This window comes from Eulemur rufifrons, chromosome 7 (genome assembly GCF_041146395.1).
Source record: "Eulemur rufifrons isolate Redbay chromosome 7, OSU_ERuf_1, whole genome shotgun sequence".
In the NCBI taxonomy this organism is placed as follows: domain Eukaryota; kingdom Metazoa; phylum Chordata; class Mammalia; order Primates; family Lemuridae; genus Eulemur; species Eulemur rufifrons.
In genome coordinates, this window is record NC_090989.1 from 281,262,479 (window position 1) to 281,281,610 (window position 19,132).

Here is a 19,132-nt window from a genome sequence, read left to right on the forward strand (position 1 = left end):
GCCATTAGCTCTACTGTGTTTTCCCCGGGGGTTTTTTATTTATTTATTTTTTTGCAGGGGTGGGGTTCTTCCGGTAAGGACCGGAAAACCTGCTAGACAAACTCTAAAAGAGCTGTAACACTGTCCTTAGTTTTCTTCATTCAAATTTTGTTTTATTTGTTTAATAATATCTTTTTAAATGGCTGTAATTATACAAGAAATGAATATTGACCTAGAATGTGCAAAAAGATATAATCATACACATTTCCTTATCAGTCAAACCACTCCAAAAGTGTGCCTGGAGCTAGTGATATTCTTATTTCCTTTTTTGGTACTGCTGGTAAGAATATTGATTATGAATCACATTGACCTTTGTTGCCTTCTAATGTTGGGCTTTTTCCTAATCCCACCTCTCACCTGGTTCTGCAGATGATGGGATCAGTCCCGAGAGAGCTGCACAGGTCATGGGCCCTCCAGATCGGTGTCAGCATGCAGCGCACATCATCAGTGAGCTGATTCTTACAGCCCAGGTGGGTCCGCTCTCTGGAGTTCAGATCTCTCACCCAAAAAAGTTAGAAAGTGCTACACGGGCTCGCAGGGCAGCACCACAGAGCAGTGACCCCTCCCAAGTCACATTGGAAACCAGCGGCTTCTCTACATCTGCCTCTTTTGCCTACTAGTTTATTACCCTCCTCCCTTTATTATCCCAGAATCCAGATTGTCTTCACACAGTGAGTTTCTAACCAGTTAAACTATTTGGGTAAATACCATGCAGATTGCCAAGTTTCAAACAATCAAGTGTACTTATTATAATGTAAAACTATATTCAATGAAATCTAATCTTAGCGTTAGGAAGCACTTCAGAATCCTCAAGTCCTAAAGCTGTCTGCGTGCGCTCGATTTCCTGCACATCTTTGGAATGTGAGCAGCTGCATTGTTAGCATCTCCTTGTGAGCACCAAAACTTCCACTGGCCCCATTGTGACTTGCCTTGGGGGAGCCTCTGTAACTGATGGTGGATTGGCAATGTCCTCCGAGTATGTGGCACTGAGAAAAACTTGAGAATAAGCAGAGCTGAAGAATAGAAACGCTAGATGGGAAATTGTAGTCCCAGCTCTGCCACTAGCTATGCGACCTTGGACAAGCCTCCAGACTTCTCTGGGCCCAGTTTTCTCAGCAGCACACTGAGGGGTTTGCACCAGAACGTGCTCCCCACATGATCCCCAAAGAGCCATCTGGAGGTACTTGCTAAGATTACAAATTTGTAGGCCCCCACCCCAGATCTACTGAATCAGAATATCCACTGGAAGATCTTGGGTTTTAACTAGAGTCCCAGGCAATTCTTGGGATTGTATAAGTTCGGAAAAGCCACTAAATGATTTCTGACATCATTTTTTATAGTAAGAGTTTATGAACCTTGTGCTGCAGAGACTCTAAGATGTTTGGGAGAGAGCCTTGTCCTCAAGATCCATAGAAAGTTGGCCAACCGCGCGCGTGTGTTTGTGTGTTTTAACATAAATCCTTAAAATTGCCTTGTTTACTTGTCAGTTGTCTCTCATAAAAGCAGAGTGCAGGGAAAAAGCACTTCAATTATCTCAGCTTTCTGCTGGTTCAGATTCTGGGTAGATGTTCAGTTTACTCTTAATCGACAGGAGGAGGTTTTGACAAACTTTCTTTACTGTGTTGAAAACTTGTTGAGCTCATCCCTTCCATGAACTGTCTCTTGGCTGGACCAAGTTTGCCCTCAATATTTAAAAGATTTTAAATACCGGAGCTCTAAAGTGACTCAGAGGACAGAGGCTGGAATGAGATTTGTTACCCTCTGAATGAAAGGAATCTCCTTCTGTTAGGTGTGAGATTTAGGCTTTACAGTGTGCTGGGTGAGCAGGGTGAGAAAGATGCGGACACTTCCCTGGCCCCTGACCACAGATGGCAGCACCTGGCTGCTCCCCCTCTGTCCCTCCCTTCGGAAGCATCCCTGAGTGATCACTCTTGAACATAATTCTGCCTTTTCTTGGGGGCAGGACAACCAGTTTTTCTTACAGCCCTTTTTGCTTGTGGGAGTGCCAGGTATGATGACTCACAGCAGTGACTGGATTGGTCTTCCCTGCAGCCTGGTTGAGGAGGGGCAGGCACATTGTCACATCTGTCACTTTCAAGTGCCCAGCGCTTGTTAGTACCTCACATCTGGCTTCCAATAGGCCCAGCATGTGTCAGCCACAGGAAAGAGCAGCCTTAGCTTCAAGGAAAAAAACAACTCTTGATGCCTGTAGATTAGGGCCCAGCAATTAAAACTCCAGGCAAAGGGCCGTTGGGCTTCAAATCTGGGGTTTATATCTGACTGCCTGTTTTAGTTGGGTATATTTGTACTGTTTATGTAACCACATGGATTTATCTGCACACATCCTCCTCGAATGCACCTGTGATTGTGCTAAATCTGGTTTGAAAGAGTGCTTCATAATCTGAAGTGTGGAACGGTGCTAGGTTCTAATGTGTGGCATTGATTACATCCTGTCACTTAACCTGCGCCCTGGAAAAGATGAGGAGTGGTGCTGGAGCAGTGGCAGAGATCATCACTAGGGCCTTGCTTTCTTCCCAGGAAAGAGATGGTTTCGGAGGCCTGGCAGTAGCCAGAGGAAGAGGCCGCAGCCGTGGTGACTGGAGCGTGGGAACCCCTGGTGGCATCCAGGAGATAACATACACGGTGCCTGCAGATAAGTGTGGCCTCGTCATAGGCAAAGGTAAGAGGCAGCTGCTGGGGTTTCGCATCCCCCTCCAGCTGTTGTGCCTGAGGGAAGGCAGGTCCCGTAGACCTCCGGAGCATGAGGTGAAGTCACTGCTGCAGCTGCGTGGGGCAGCCAAGGCTGGCACCGGCTGCCGTTTGCTGAACCCTGCTTTGCGTGGGGCTTCTCTGAGCTTGCTGGTGACCTGTCGTGGGTGGGGGAAAGCGAATTTTTCATTATGAATATGAATAGCCAAGAAATAAGACCCTCGGCCTATGGAAGCAGCTCAGATTGTCGAAAGGATGCCCCACGCAAGGTGAGGGCCTCGGAACCTCTGTAGAGTGACTGACTGGTCATTAAGTCACCTCCAGGGATCTGAGGGGACAGTTAAGATCAAGTCCTCAGTAAAGGTGCTTTCTGGCCGTGTGTCCCTCTTTCCCTCACTGGCTTTCGGTATTTGGTCTTTATTGACAGAACATGTGAGAATGGTTTTTATCCTTTCAGCACATTTACCATAAGTAACAGACACCCTGTGGAGGGAAATAAAAATTGATTTGTTAGTTGTTTCTAGGCATTTTAGAGAACATTAGGTAGAAACCCTCATTAATGGCTAATGTAGCTCCTTCCCGTCGTTCAGCGAGAAACAAGAGAGAGAATGGGCAGGTTTCTGGGCCATCGGTGCTGGGCCGTCTCTGCTGGCCTTGGAACCAAGGAAGGCCGCTGAGAGCAGGGGCACGGCTTTGAGGCCCTTCCCCCAGCAGGGCAGCGGGCTTAGCTTCCAGGGGGCTCTGAGCCACCCCTCACTGCCAGCGGCAGATTCCCATTTGTCTTCGGGTTTTGTATTTGCCTTCATTATGTATTCAACAGCATATGGAGGAAATAAATAGTCTTCTCCCTAGAGTTTCTCAGATTTCTTTGATCACCAAATACCTCTTCGCTGTTTGATCGCAGCTCTCGTTGCAGGGAGCACGACTTGGGAATGTCCTCACCCCAGAGCGCAGGAACTAGGGTGGGTGGGCGTCCCTCCTCGCCCTCAGGTTCACCTCCCAGGAGCTGCACTCGTCCCTGCTTGTGGCCAGCGTGGGTTTCATGCTCTTTCAGAATGTTTATCTCCTGTATCCATGCTGTCTTTTAGGTTATTAACCACTCATGGGTGGTAGGAGCACAGGTTTGTTTTAAGTTTCTGGAGGGGTGTACCTGTTGTCGCATGCCGTACCCAGCCCACCAATCTGACTGCAGGAGACTGAATCCAGTTGGCACCTGTAGGTTGAGGACTAGGCTAGGTTTCTTGGCCTTTTGAACACTGTTTTGTCAACGAGATTTTCATTGGCATGTGTGTCTCTTCCAGCCCTGACCTGGCCTCGCTGTCCTCACTGTGGCAGGTCCTTGTGGCTCAGCCTGATGCTCACAGAACCGCTCCTTGTAACTTGCCCTCCACAAAGTCATCCTGAGTGACTCCTAGAGACAGTCACTAGAGGACAGTCACAAGAAAACAAAGCAGCAAGTGCTACTTATCCCCGTGTTCAAATAGCAGCCTGAGGAAGCCCAGTAAACATTTCACTGGACGTGGGGAGGGTCTTTCTGTGTCACCCCTGCCACACGCGCGCACACACACACACACACACACACACGCACATGCACCCTCGGGGCTGGTGTGAGGCATGTCTCTCCCTTGGGCCTGGCGCCTGGGTGAGGAGAGGGCCCCACGCAGCCAGGCCCTGCTGTCCCCAGCTCCAGCCCTGGACAGACACAGGCCTCCCCGGGCCCCTGCCGGATTTCCATGATAAACACGGCAGCACTGGCAGATAGCGAGGCCGGCCTGCTCTTGTCAGCCAGGCCTTTTAGGCTGTTTGATTAATTGCTTTACGATTTCACGTCCAGCCGGGGGCCGCTGGTGGGTCGCTTCTGCCCCCCGTCAGGTGGAAGAATGGAACGGGCTGCTGAATGAGTCTATAGACAGCCACCATGTGCCAAGCTGGTGACCTCATTTTGAAGGAAGATGAACTTAAATTAACTCCTTCCGGCCCCGTGCAGTTTTGTGGCGCTTCCTCACCTTATTAGCATGCTCCCAAGGCCCTGGCCAAGGCTCTCTGGGGCTGCTGGTCCCTGGCCCGATGGGGAGGGCTGGAGGCCTGGCCGTCTGGCCTCTCACACTCTGGCCTCCAGACCAAGTGGTGTCTTGGTAGCGGCTGGCAAGATCCCTGAGGTCCTGGGTGGGCCTGTGGCAACGGCCTCCACACTCTTTGCTCTTCACTGCTCCCCAAAAACCCTTGCCTAGGAGCCAAGCTGCTTGCGTTTTGGGTCCGAAGAAGATGGAATCCATGACCTCTGAGTGAAGGGCCTGGGGAAAGGTCCAGGAGGGGCTTGGGCCTGCCTGGTGGCCAGACTGAGCTGCTCGTGCTGGCCCGTGCGTCCCCGAGACAAGTAGGCCTGGCTGGCTTAGAGCACGTTAGGGCTGCTTTTCTGAAGCTCTAGGAGCACTTTAAGAAAATCATGACACGAGATTACCTTGTTGGGATTTTCTGCCACCCTAAACTTAATTGACCTCCTCCCCAAGCAGACATTTACCTAGAGCCTTATCCACACGCCATCTTTCTCCTGGTGTCCTTCCTGCAGCGTGAGGGCTGCTCCTGCCGTCCCCGGGAAGGACCACCAGCCTGAGGCTCCATGTTTGTGATGCTGGGGAGTCCTGTCAGGACGCAGCTTGCATCTGCCCTTAGTGTCCCCTCCCTGTGTGCCTGACGGGTTGTTCAGACGTGGCTTTCCAACAGCGGAGTGGAAGGAAGGCTGGAGTGTTGGAGAATTGTAGACTGTCACAGTGAAATGGCACCAGTCACGTGGGGTCTGTTCTGGCCGTGGCCAGGGTAGGGTGGCAGACAGCGGCCCTCGGGCCCCGCTTTTGCTCATGGGGCTCCCTGCTGCCCTGATTTTCAACAGATACAGATTGTCTCTGCCCAGTTTTGCAGAACTCTGCGAGTAAGTTTTCCTTGTGTTCTGGCTCCTTTTAACCACACCTCCCCATGCCCCCCCCCCCCCCAGCAGAGCAGATCTGTTCTGTGAGTTCTGTGGAATTTCAAAAGAAGAATCCAACCATTGTTACACTGGTGAGCCTTCTGTTATGCAGATTTCATTAAGAGACTGGGACTCTCACAGGTTTTTCAAAGAGTCCAACTAAATTTTCATTAGCCCCTCTTCACCCAGTCCTCTGTGACCCCCATGCTTGGACTGCCTCTGTCTAGACCCATCCCCACCACGGAGGAGGCGGGGACTTGAGGATTGACAGAATGAGATATTAAAGGCCCAAGTGGGGTCCAGGCATTGTTGGGGGCTGTGGCCATGCCTTTGACCTTTGGAGGGAGGGAGGCAGGCAGGCAGCGTAGTGCCGCACACCCAGGCTGAAGGCCCCGCTGTGCCATGGAGGGGCCTGTGCCATGGAGGGGCCGTTGGGTCGCCGTTCTTGCTCTGAGAAGGGTACAGTGCCTCTGCCTGGCTGGGGTGGGAGGACTGCAGGCGGCCTCCCAGGGGTGAACTCTGTTGTATGTAGACAGCAGGCCTCGGCCCCTGCCTTGTTACTGGGCCACTCTGGGCCTCTACATGCAGGTGCCAAGTGGTGTCTGTGGCCTTAGCCTGACTCCAAACAGCTGATTTTGCAAACAAAGAGCACTACATTTTGTTAGAACCATTTAAAAGTAAATAGAAAGTACTTCTCTACTGTCAGGGCAAGGGCTAAGGTGCAGGAAATACCCTTTTACCCTCTTCAGAAGGAAGGACTACAAGGCTCTGGGTGGCCACAGTTGCCATTTATTCTCCTGTCTCCCCGCTTCTGCCTGCAGGGGGTGAGAACATCAAAAGCATAAATCAGCAATCAGGAGCACATGTGGAGCTTCAGCGGAACCCCCCGCCCAACACTGACCCCAACCTGCGGATATTCACCATCAGGGGCGTTCCTCAGCAGATCGAGGTGGCCAGGCATCTCATAGATGAGAAAGTTGGTGTACGTACCAGGTCCTTTCCCACCTGGCTTGATAATAGCTGGGTTTTCTTTTGGATGTTCAAGGTACCTGTTTTTCCCCAGAACCTTGTGCTTCCTGTGCCTTTGGGTCCACACATCACGTGAGGGCAGCCCCCTCCCACTTTGCCAAGGGGAAGGTCGGAGACCCAGGGAATGCCAGGAGCGATGAAGGAAGCCTTGGGCAGAACTCCCCACAGCCACCACAGCCCAGTCCCCAGAGCCCTGTCCCCTGCAGGCTTAGATGAGCACTGAGGCAGCCTCCCCCAGCGCTGCCCCTGGACTCAGCTGGCATTGCCTGGCGGCCAGCCCCGCAGGCAGTTTTCATTGACTCTGGCTTTAGTTTCAGGCACCTCAAAGCAGATAAAGAAAGGGAATGTTGATGGAGGACAGATGGGCCACTGCTCACCTCATTGGGGACGTAGAATGGCAGAGAGAGCCTTGGGCCAGCCTAAGTTGACGGGAGAGTCGAGCAGGTTGGTCCCTACCCTCAGCGTGACATGCCAGGGCAATTGTGGTGGTGCCAGTATCGGCTGTGTGTGGTATTGGTCACTCGAAGCCATTTCTGCAAGTGAAGGCCACTGGGGAAGGAAGGCTAGTGTGAGTGCCGTAGGTGTCTATTCACTCGACTCCGTCTCCTCAAAAGCTGGAGTTTGCCTTGGGGCGGGCCTGGACAGAGGGCAGAGGTGCAGCCAACAGGCGGTGAGAGCTTCCTCTGTGCCCACCACAGGGGACCAGTCTTGGAGCACCTGGAGCCTTCGGACAGAGTCCCTTCAGCCAGCCACCTGCCGCACCTCATCAAAAGTGAGTCTTTTGCTACCAATCTTGCTTGGGCGAATCCGGCTGCTCCCGAGAGGGCCTCCTTTCCTCCTATTCCACCGTTTCTTGGGTGTGCTGGCCACGGCCTGAAGTTCTAGGGTGTGGAGGACTCACTGACTTGGCCCTCCCCAGTGGTCCCTCTGGCCCGTCCACCGCTCTCTGACCAGAGATGGGGTGGGAGCCTCCCCGGAGGGCACAGGGCCTCCCGGTCACTGCCAGTGTCCCCAAGGGGAGCTTGCCACCCCGGGCGGGAGGGCAGCCTTGCAGAGCCGGTGTGGTGTGGGGACTCAGCGGCTGTCTGTGTGGCTTTTCCTCGCCACAGCACCTTTCCCTCGAGGAGCTCAGGCTGCTTCCCAAACATGGCTGCTAAAGTGAATGGGAACCCCCACAGCACCCCTGTGAGGTAGGTGACCTGCTCTTACTCCGGCCAGGGGCAGACAGCACTAGGGCCATCGCTCGCGTGCTGCCCACATGAGGGGGCCAGGGGCCGTGATGCTTGGCTGGGGGTGAGGGAGGTAAGCGGTGAAGAGGGGGACAATGGGGGGACATGGCCCACACTGGAATGAGTGACTCTTCTGTCATCCACAGTGGTCCTCCAGCCTTTTTGACCCAGGGCTGGGGCAGCACCTACCAGGCGTGGCAGCAGCCCACACAGCAGGTCCCAAGTAAGTGGCCGTGGGGTGAGGGGGGTGTGCACGCCCTCCAGAAAGGCTGTGGCCAAAGGCTGGGGCTCCCGGAGGCCGTGGGGCTGGTCATTCCAGCGCTTGGCCAGCAGGCCCAGGGTGCCCTTCCCAGAGAGGCCAGGGAGCCTCCCGGGGCACTGGGAGCCACCAGCAGACCTGTACCAGGGGACGTGCAAGCACAGGGAGGGCTTCCGAAGGGGACAGCTCAAGTCCCCTGGGGTGGGGGCGTGGGGTTGGCGCTGTCTTGGCCCACCTGTCCTTCTCAGAGCTGTGGGCTTCTGTGCTTTTGTACCCCACAAGCAGGTAGGCCGTGGGTGTGGTTCGCATGGAGCTTCTCCTGCCCCCTCCCTCCCTCCCCGCTCCAAGGGCCACCAGCTCCTGGGCTGGAGCTCTGCGTCCGGGGACCCTACCCATTCCCTCAGCCTCAGGTGACCGTCTTCCTCTCATCTCTCCAGCATCTTCTTAGCAAGGCATGCTCTCTCTCCTGAACTTCCCAGAGAGCAAACAGTAGAGAGTCACTTCTGCCGAGCGCCCCTCCCCAGGGAAGCTGGTTTTGAAGGAGAAGGTCCCGGGCGGAGTCAGAGCCGCTGCCCACTCCGCCCGAGTCGTGCCAGCAGTCATTCTTGGCTTTTGTCGTGGCGTGGCCCATCGTGCCCAGCCTTCGCAAAACAAAACCAAGCCCTTGCCTGAGTGAAATTCAGGTTCTTTTAACCCATCTGAAGTTTCCACCTCACTCGCAAGGGGCGACGCCTGCTCTCTGGGGTTCTGCCGCTCCTCCCTTAGGCAGAGCCGGAGGCCAGCGCTGCGTGGCCTTAGGCACCGCCACCCCCTCCCTTTCCTGGGGCTCCTCTTTGGTCACACATAAAATGAAGGGTTTGGGTTTGATCTCTAAAGCACTTTTGCAAGCTCTGAAATTGTATGGTTGTGGTTTTTTCCCTTTTTTCCCCCTAATATTTTGTTATGAAACATCTCAAACACTGTAGAGGACTCCACAGGGAACACCAGCACACCGTCTAGATCCCATGTCCCCAGTTCACTGTGCTTGTTTGTCTTGAAGCGTCGTGTTTTCTTCTCTCCATTTCTGATGCCCCTTGTCAACTCCTTCTCCTCCCCTCGCAGTGGGAGGTGGTCCCTCGGTGCCAGGGGCACTGGATGCCCTTCGCATCTGAGGACACCCCCAGGGCACAAGGTAGCGTGTTCACATTTTGCCCCCATTGTGCCAGGACGCAGGGCCTATGGGACCCTGGAGACGTTGAGGCCTGAGAAGGGACGTGCCCTTCCCTTGCAGGGAAACGGCCCCTGGGGCATGGTTTTGCAGAGGCGCCCTGCCTGCTTCAGGCGGGCCAGGCCGGCAAGGGCGGAGGCCTGTGGGATGAGTCAAAGAAAAAAAAGAAAACACAAGGAAGGCCTGGTTTTGTTTTTTTTTTTTTGAGACAGAGTCTCACTCTCTTGCCCGGGCTAGAGTGAGTGCCGTGGCGTCAGTCTAGCTCACAGCAACCTCAAACTCCTGGGCTTAAGCGATCCTACTGCCTCAGCCTCCCGAGTAGCTGGGACTACAGACATGCGCCACCATGCCAGGCTAATTTTTTGTATATATATATTTTAGTTGTCCATATAATTTCTTTCTATTTTTAGTAGAGACGGGGTCTCACTCTTGCTCAGGCTGGTCTCGAACTCCTGACCTCGAGCGATCCACCCGCCTCGGCCTCCCAGAGTGCTAGGATTACAGGCGTGAGCCACCGCGCCCGGCCAGGCCTGGTTTTTTTTGTCGCTGTTTGAGAACCTTCGTCTCATGTTGTTGAGCTTTGCTTATTTTGTTTTTTGGTTGGGTTTTTTGTTTTTTTTTTTGAGACAGGTTCTCCTTCTGCCACCCAGGCTAGAGTGCAGTGGCGCAATCATAGCTCACGGCAACCTCAAATTCCTGGGCTCAAGCTATCCTACCTCCGCCTCCCAAGTAGCTGGAACTACCCGCTACTTGCACCACCACACCCAGCTAATTTTTTTTTTTAATTGTTATTTTTTTGTAGAGACAGGGTCTCACTATGTTGCCCGGGCTGGTCTTGAACTCCTGGCCTCAAGCAATCTTCCCTCCTTGGCCTCCCAAAGTGCTGAGGTTACAGGTGTGAGCCACTGTGACCAGTCTGTTTTTTTCTTCAGGGATTTGGGAATTGAGAATTGGTTTTGGCCAGTGAGATCTTGCTGGGAAGCAGTCCTGCTTGCCCACTCCTTCATGTCTGAGGAAGTTTTGAGGAAGTTTTTGCTGCCTGAGTTCCTCACTCCTCCTCTGTTAGGGGAAGAGCGGGGCATCTTCTCCCTTCTCTCCAGCCCCTTTCTCGCTTCTTCCCGTGCTCCTCCGCGGTTGCAGGGAACTGACTAGCAGAGGACACCTTCTGCTGTGAGTTTAGGGGCTCATCCTGCCTGCTGCAAACTGTGACTCTCATGGCAGAAGAGACGTTGAAGGGGTCTTTGTGGGCCGTGGCAGGTGGACACTTGAGCTAGCCCTGACCTCACAGAAAGGAAGGTCCTGATCTGTTGTTGTGGTCAGGTCCTTTAACCCTCTCTTACCACCACCACCCCCCCCTCGCCCCTGGCAGGGCACGGCTGCTCCATTCCCCTGACTCCAGTCCACTGCCCGCGTGGTACAGGATGCACCCCAGATTCTGCACACGAGGAAGGGGCTGAAACAACCCCACACACTCTGTTTCCTTCTTCTCCCACCCCGGCAAGGCCCGAGGCTAGATGGAGATCAGGTGCCACTGTGGCCGTCGGCCCCTCCACTGTGGGTTCCCTGCGCCTCCCACGGCCAGCCAGCTGCCGCCTTCCGGGGCGTGTGGAGCCTGTGTGGCCAGGAGTGAGCGCAGAGCAGGCCCTGCAGCTGGCGGGCTGGGGGCCGAGGTGCTGAGGTGAGGAAGCCGGCCGGCCTGACTGCTTTTGTGTTCCCTGCACAGGCCAGCAGAGCCAGCCGCAGAGCAGCCAGCCCGACTACAGCAAGGCCTGGGAAGACTATTACAAAAAACAGAGTGAGTGCGACGGCCTTCCTGACAAGCAGGTCCCCAGTGACAGAGTCCCCTCAAGCCTGGAGGCTTAATTGTCCATGGCTTGCTGTCATCTTTTTTTCCTTTAATGCCTTCCCCAAGTGCGTTGACCTCAATACTTGCTTTGTCCGCCGCCTCCGTGCCTGCCTGCCTGTCTGTCTGTCTCTGTCGGAGGAGCCTGGGCGCAGTCAGTGGCTGCGGTGCTGCGTTTCTGCCTGGCAGAGGCCTGCTGTCCCCTCTTCTCTGGTCTCCCCCTGCTGGACTCAAAGGACCGAGAGGTGGGCGTGGCACCTGGAAGTGCGTACTCGTGCCCGGCCCTGGCTGTCCCCTTTGGAACGGAATGATTCTGCTTGGGTGCTGCCTGGCCCGGACACAGACCGCCAGGGTGTCCGGTTGTCTGTCTTGGTGCTGCCCATCTCTCTGGGGCTGTTCCAGGGCAGGGAGACAAAAGAGATGGCAAAACTCAGGGAAGGAAGCCTAACATTGGAGCAGGTGCTGAGTTGTCAGTTTTTCTTCCTAAGCCCATTTTCTTAACTGGAAACATAAATTAAACCAGTCTCTAAAAGTGGGAAAGAGGGGACCTAACAAGGAAAAAAAAACAACAAAACCTGTGGTGAATGATTTAAAATTCATACTAAACTCTGCGTGCCAGAATGATTAGACCAGGGCATCTGGGTGTTGTTTGAAGGGATGTTTCCCGTGCCTCATCTGAGGTGTTACTTGCTGGTTGGAATAGCTCAGGGCAGAGGCTACCAGAGAAACCTTCACCCTCGTGTTGGAATCGTTGCTGGGGCCAAGGGTGGGGACGCTGGGGTGCCCAACCTGTGGGGAGCCTGGTGGAAGCTCAGGCTGGGTCTGCCTGAGACCTCCCAAATCCAGGTCCCAGACACGCCAGCCTGTGTTTCAAGCTCCTCACGGGATCTGGGCACCAACACAGGCACCCAGACTAAGCCCTTCCATTCCTACCCCAGCCCCGCCATCGTCCGGCACTGGGGGCTGATGGGGCAGGCAGACAGGTGCCGAGAATGTGCCCTGAGAGAAGACAGATGCCAAGGTTCGCCTTCACGTGGGACAGAGCAGGGACGGGCAACAAAAGGGCCACGGCACTTGGGCGGTGCCAGACTGCACAGTGTACCACAGTGTCCCCAGGTGGTGGCCTCGCCCGTGGCCTTACCTTCCAGCCGTCCGGTGGAAAGCAGATGCCCAGGGCCTGTGGGAAGGAACCCCACACACCTCCTCAGTGCGTCCCCACTCCCATGACCCTGTGTTTCTTCCTTGTCAATCAGGTCACGCCGCCAGCACTGCCCCTCAGGCCAGCTCCCCGCCGGACTACACCATGGCCTGGGCGGAGTACTACAGGCAGCAGGTCGCTTTCTACGGACAGACACTAGGCCAGGCTCAGGCCCACAGCCAGGTCTGTAGCCAGCCCCTGCGCTGCTGCTGCTCCCTGCCCGCCCCCAGCCCCCTCTCCAGCCCTCTGTGTTTCCTGAGCCCAGGGTGGAGGCGCTGGGCTGAGGAGGGCCCAGCCCTCGCAGTCTGTGAGCGCCCAGCCCAGCCGCAGCCCTGCCTCCCCTGCTTGCTCCAGGGGGAGGGTTTGGGCCGAGTGGGCGGAGAGTTGGCTGTGCAGCCTGCAAAGAGAAGTGCCTGACCCTCCTTCAAATCTTGGTCCCAGACTCAGTGCTGAGAAGTGGTCCTTCTTCCCCTGGGCCTCAGTTTCCCTCGCTGTAAATGAGAAGCTTAGAAGACAGCAAGTCTGGCACCTCAAGTAGGGACTGGGGGGGAGGGGCACATGCAGCTGCTGTTCCAGTGAGGGCAGAGTGGCCAGGCTGGGCAGCAAGAGGTGCGTCCCCGCCCCTGCCGGCAGGGCGGGGCAGAGCGCCAGCTCCCTCGTCCTGCACAGAAACCTGGAGGGCTTGTCCAGAAGCCAAAAGTGGATTTCTTATTAAAGAAGGGCGGAGGGCCAAGTGTTCCCACAGAGCATATTTCAGGTGACCTGATGCCAGTCAGGTCCCTGTGGATAACGTGCCAGTTACCTCCCGCCCTGGACTCAGAGCTGATTGGGCATCTCATTGCCAAATTGTTGTCTGGGCCTGGGGACCGTGTCAGGGCTGGTGGTAACCGAGAAGTCCCGCTCTCGCGCTCCCTTGCCCTGCCCGGAGTCCCCGGGGGCAGAGGAGCCCGGGACCACCTCTTCAAGAGAGGTTTTGTCCCAGCTAGATCCCGTGACATGAGGCCTGGTGGCGCCGTTTAGACATCTTTGTGTTGGCACCTGTTGAGCCAGAGGGGAGAGGGTGACCTGTCACCTCCCCACCGACTCACGGTCTTGAGAATTTGTCACCACAGACTAACTCCTTCCCTTCCTCCCACAGGAGCAGTAGAACAACGTGCTCTCAGCTGGCCTCTCCTCTCGAAATCATTGTGAAAGAAAACCTATTTGTAACAGGTTTTTAGATTTGCAAACCTTTTGATGAAGAACCTTTATTTTGTTCTGTGAAACACTATATTTAGATTAACAGAATTTTTCTAAAAATCGGGAAAATTAGTTACTAAAAATTGCTGATCATTTTTGTTTCGTTTTTGTTTGTTACTTCACTTGTGTAAGCTCTGGGATTCTTTTTGGAGCAATACCTGCAAATTCAGGCACCAGAATGTGCCTCAGAGCAGTGACATTTCAACATGGTGTTTATTGTTTCGTTTCGTTTTGTGTCCTTTTTATTTACAGTTTTTTCTGTTGCAACAGAAAGTGGCTTGGAAGTCTTAGGTAGTATGTAACAAATTCTTTTTTAAAATTTTTAAACAGTATTTAAGTATTCTTAAATGTGTAAATTCATTAAATGTTTTACTTCTAATTTCTTGTATCTTGGCTGTCTGGTTTTATTGCATTTTTTAAAAAACTGAACTATTATGTATTGTAATTAATTATGTGAATTCTGAATTGAGACAGATAATTGTATTGCTGTCCAACAGGGATTGGGAGGGGGCATTTTATAGGGTTTGTATAATTTCTAGAGTTCTAAAGGGGTAATATAAAAATGTGTTCATGTGTTTAGCATACGTTTTTTTCATGTCTCCATTACCAGTTGCAATTGTGTATCTAAGACCTCCAAGCTTGTTTTAAAAACAAAACAAAAAACCTTTCTCTATTCTCTCAGAAATATAAATACTGTTATTTTTAATATTAAGAAATTCAATATAACTTTTAACAAACACTGTGGAACATTAAACCGTATAAAAATGTAGTAACTATTTTTTAATTCCAAGGTGTTTTTTTTGCTTTTTTCTTTTAAATATTTTCTTAATATTTGTCAAATTAACTAGATGAATAAATAAATCTAGTATTAACCACAGTATGAATTAAATAATTTTGATTTAATAAAAGGGATAATATGGTTTTCAATGTTTACTGTAGTGTATCTTGTACAGATAACGTGTATTTTTAAAGGAAAAAACGGAATTGAAGCTATTTTTTTCTTGCATTTTTAATTGACCTGAGGGACATTCCGTTTAAAATGTACTGAAGTTACAATTCCTGGTTTTCGCTCTGTATTTTTCTTATAATGCTTGAAATGTCTAACTATTAAAAAAAAGCAATTGGAAAATGTTATGCATGTTGTTTTTAAAAAAGTGTTCTTTTTATTTGACTGACAATTCATTTTACACTCTATATAATAAAATTTCCACAAGACGTCTTGTGGGTGGAGTATTTTCAGCCTGTGTGCCTTCCATTCGCTTGTCCCTGCCGCCACCCCGCCGCTGGCCTGAACCGGGAAGAGGAGGGAAGAGGGTTCTTCCCCATGGTCCCCACTGGCCAGCCCGACTTAGGTGGTGCGCAGCCTAGATGTCTAGCTACTTCGTTAAGCTAATTTTATTTTAATGGCATTGTATAATTTGACAGCTTGACTTGAGAGCTTTGGTTACGCTCAGCCCCATTTCCCTGTCACATCTAAGCATCTCTAAGTGGTGGTGACACCAAGAAGTCAGTCAGTGGAGTTTCTCCCACTGTCATCCATGAGCTGAGCTGGAAGATTCGCTGGAGGGTGTGCGCGGAATCAGCCCCCTCTCCCCGCACCGCCTTCCCCACCCCTGTCCCCTCCCTGGCCCATGCATGCTCACTCGCCTCAGAAATCAGGTTGCTGATCAAGGCTTGGTAGGGTTTCCCTGGCTGCTGCTGCCTGTCACCGTCTACTCCCTGGCCTCCGCTCCCCTGTGGCTCTGGTGGCATCTACTCTTTTCGGCCCCATGCCCCTGGTGGGCCCTGGGTCTGTGAGAGAGCTGCGAAGCGCCAGCACGTGTGCTCACTTTGTATTGGCGTCTTCTTTCAAGAAACAAAGGGGTGTCCTTCCCCATAGGGCTGTCATAGAGGGTCCTGTGGATCAGGACACGTGGCAACAGTGTGGGACATTAAGGAAGAAAGGTCAGCCCTCGACTTCTGTTTTTGGTCCTTCCTTTCCCGCTGGTGGGGGCAACTGGCTTTGGACACGGTTGTCTCCTGGCACTGAGCGTGCCAGCCCCACCTTTGCCCTTCCTTGGGAGTCGTGTCTCCGTTTAGGCCCAGGGTCCTGCTGAGGTCCCAGTTGGAGCCCCCACGGGGCTCGCACTGGCCTGCGCCTTTCCAGTCCTGACCTCCGTCTCTACCCGGGCTCGGAGAGGAGGGGGAAAACAAGCATCTGTGGCAGCTCCTTTAGGCTGAAAAGGGGTGTGGAGAGCAGCCCATCTGCGGCCATTCCAGGCCTGTTGAGAGCCGGAAGACAAAAAGGAGATGTGGCATCTTTAACTACACCTCTAGAGAATCGAGTTTGACGTTGAGAAATTGAATAGTAAAAGGCACTTGGAAAGAAGGGGGAGGGGCCGGTGGGAGGGAGGGCGTGGGGCCGATGACGGTAATGGGACTTCGGAGAGGGCATTACAGAGAAGACTTCCTTCTAATTCATCTTCCAAGCTCTGTGCCAAAACAGCATTTGGCATGGTTCACAGGGAGCGATTGTGTGATAATGAACCCTAAGGTGTCCCTTAATTGAAGACTGAGCATTGCGGTTTGTGCCAAGAGTCATAAATGGTGCAGGCTTGCGGGAGGATGCATTTTCTTAAATGTATCGGTAAGTACAGATTAGCGCTTGTCCCCAGTGAAATGCCCATACTATAAATTATGGAAATCTCCTTTTCTTTCTCTCTGATGCAATCTTTTATTGGGGGGAGGGGGTGCAGTGCAGCAAGAGGCGGGGGCAGGGGGGAAAGTTTGCAAGCATATGAAATTTGGCCTCTCATTAACATGGCGCCCGCGGAAGATGGTTTTCATCAGCAGTCTGGTGTCCTGGAAGGCTAAAGTGCTTGAAATGTACCAAGTTCAGCGGTTGTATTCCATTAAAAAAGCTGCTTGGTCATCACGGAAGGGGCAGCCTGGGGGTGGGGGGCAGGGGCCGGCGCGTGCCCAGTCAGTCTTCAGAACGCTTGCCCCACCCCTGCCCGCCATCACACATGCACCCTGGGTCTCTGCCAGCCGCCCAGTTCGCAATTCAAGGACCCTGGTGAGTTGATCCCAGCCCCACCCAGAAGTTGGGGCTGGGAGTGGGGAGTTCTCTGGCCACCATGCCTCCATCGCCACCCCTGGCCTCTCAGCAGGTGGGAGGCACTGCTTTTCTGGGGTCCCTCTCAGGCGGTGACCATCCGTGATGTCCTACAGCCCCACAGCAGGGTTGGCTGGGGCCCAGGCAGCACGTTGCAGGGCCTGGTCCAAGAACATGGGACACCAAGGTGCCGCAGCTTCTCTCAGTGGCCACGGCACTGCTGTCTCCCAGGCCCCACTTCTGATCCAACGGGGCCCAGCTGGGGGTTTTGAGATGGGCTAGAGCAAATGGGCCTGATAGGTGCTTAGAGATTAATGGCCAGAAAGTGGCTTGTCACTCAATTCCGCAGGGGCTGCTGGCCCTGGGTCTGTGTCTTGTGTGGGTGGAAGAGGAAATGAAGATAGCCCTCATCATTCCCGAAACAACGGTCATCTTTGCTGTCCTTTGTCTCTCGGCCTCTCTGTGGTGTCTACCAAGGGGGCCCTGGCCTTTCCAGACATCTCCTTTGACGGTGGTCTGCACACCTGGGAGGCAGACGGGACAACTCCCTCCGCTTCACAGATGAGGGCTCCGCGACCTGCCCTTGTCCACACGAACCCAGAGGGGCTGGTTCTGTGCCAAGTCTATGTGCACCCTGCCTGGGGCTTCTGTGGAGAGCATGCCCGCTGCCTGCTGGGGACTCACGGTCTTGAGCAGTCGCCAGCAAGTGGGGTAGTTGACAGGACGAGGAGACAGTCTTACAAGGTAGTGCTGAGCGCCAACCACGGCCCTGGAAGTGTATTACAGTCAATCGCCTTTCTCGAGGCCATGTTTGCAAATTCTTGACTCACGACAATGTACTTGTGACCCCAAATCTATACTCGAGTGCCTTTGCGATCATTAATGGTGAGAAATTCGAGTTACCTGATGCACATGGCCCCAGCTGAGGTGAAATAGGCCGACCCTCTGCCTTCTTGTCTCAGCTCTTAGGCTGTAAACCCGTGCTCTTCGAGCAGCCTACTCAGTGCCACGTTTTACCATTTTGTGCTTTTTTAATGATAGTTTCTCTGTTTAAAATGGGCCCCAAGCACAGAGCTGCAGGACTGTCTGGTGTTCGTGCCTAAGCACAGGAAGGCTGTGCAGTGCGGAACAGAGACAGTACATGTGTCAGAGAAGCTTCGTTCAGGCCTGAGTTACGCTGCTGTAGGCGGTGAGTTCAATGTTAATGAAGGAACCATATATATATGTATATATAAAAGCATCTTTAAACAGAAACACATAAAACAAGATTATGGAGCTGGGCCTGTGCACAGTGGTGCGGGCCTGTAGTCCCAGCTACTCAGGAGGCTGAGGTGGGAGGATCACTTGAGGCCAGGAGTTCAAGTCCAGCCTGAGCAACATAGACCCCACCCCTAAAAAAAAAATTTAAAAATTTTCCGGGCATAGTGGCCCACACCTATAGTCCCAGCAACTCAGGAGGCTGAGGTGGGAGGATCACTTGAGGCCAGGAGTTCAAAGTTACAGTGAGCTATGATCACAGCACAGCCTGGGCGACAGAGTGAGATCCTGTCTCTTAAAAAACAAAAATAGATTATGTATAGACTGGTGTAGATGCTGGCTCACAAAGGCCTCGCCTGTGTTTCCCTGCAGAGCAAGGGCTCAGTGTTTGCTGTCGGGGTCTGCAGAGACTTCATGCGACATCACTAGCACAAATAACTAGCATTCACTGTATCTCACTTTCTGGTGAGGAAACAGGTTTGAGTAGGTTCTTGCCCGAGTCATACCATGGGTATGCAGGTGGCAGAGCCAGGCCTCAGATCTCAGTCTGACACCCACAGGGGGCCTGAACCCGGCCTGAGTGCAAGGGACACCTGACCTGGTTCTCAGGGAGCCTAGGGGTTCCAGCCCACCTGAGGCAGTGGAGTGTAAGGTTAGAAGTGTGGCCTCGCACTTGGGTCTAAGTCCTGTCTCCGCCCCCCAACAGCCATGTGACCGAACCTCCCCTTTCCTCCTGCCAGGTGTGGGCTCCTGGGGCCAGGCAGGGATCCGCATATGTAGAACACCTGACACCCAGCTCACAGCCAGCGGAGCGCTCAGAAACAGCAACTACCAGGAAGGATCGAGTCCGGGACTTCTGGCTGCTTCGGTGGCTTTTTCTGCTCCACAATGGTATTTTTAATTTCATTTTTAATTTTTTTGTTGCTAATTATAGAAATACAATTTCTTTTTACGTATTGACCCTGATTCTAATACCCTTGCTTAAAATCACTTGTTAATTCCAATAGCTTGTAGGTTCTTTTCTATGTTCACGATCATGTCATTTATGAATAACGGTGGTGGTG

The 19,132-nt window shown here is 53.0% G+C and overlaps 1 protein-coding gene and 1 non-coding gene across 2 annotated transcripts in view; one reads left to right on the forward strand and one right to left on the reverse strand.

Moving 5' to 3' along the window:
• Window positions 1-14,943, forward strand: part of FUBP3 (far upstream element binding protein 3) — a 52,976-nt gene extending 38,033 nt beyond the window's left edge. Inside the window, exons 11-19 of the mRNA XM_069476956.1 lie at window positions 409-509; window positions 2,578-2,719; window positions 6,535-6,695; window positions 7,441-7,514; window positions 7,852-7,932; window positions 8,118-8,194; window positions 11,161-11,232; window positions 12,534-12,661; window positions 13,617-14,943. Of these exons, the coding sequence (XP_069333057.1) occupies window positions 409-509; window positions 2,578-2,719; window positions 6,535-6,695; window positions 7,441-7,514; window positions 7,852-7,932; window positions 8,118-8,194; window positions 11,161-11,232; window positions 12,534-12,661; window positions 13,617-13,625 (845 nt within the window). The 3' untranslated portion in view covers window positions 13,626-14,943. The remainder of the gene's footprint in view (window positions 1-408; window positions 510-2,577; window positions 2,720-6,534; window positions 6,696-7,440; window positions 7,515-7,851; window positions 7,933-8,117; window positions 8,195-11,160; window positions 11,233-12,533; window positions 12,662-13,616) is intronic.
• LOC138388920 (U7 small nuclear RNA) lies at window positions 61-123 on the reverse strand. Its single transcript, XR_011234375.1, has one exon. It is a non-coding gene; the product is annotated as a U7 small nuclear RNA (small nuclear RNA).
• Window positions 14,944-19,132: the final 4,189 nt, after the last annotated feature.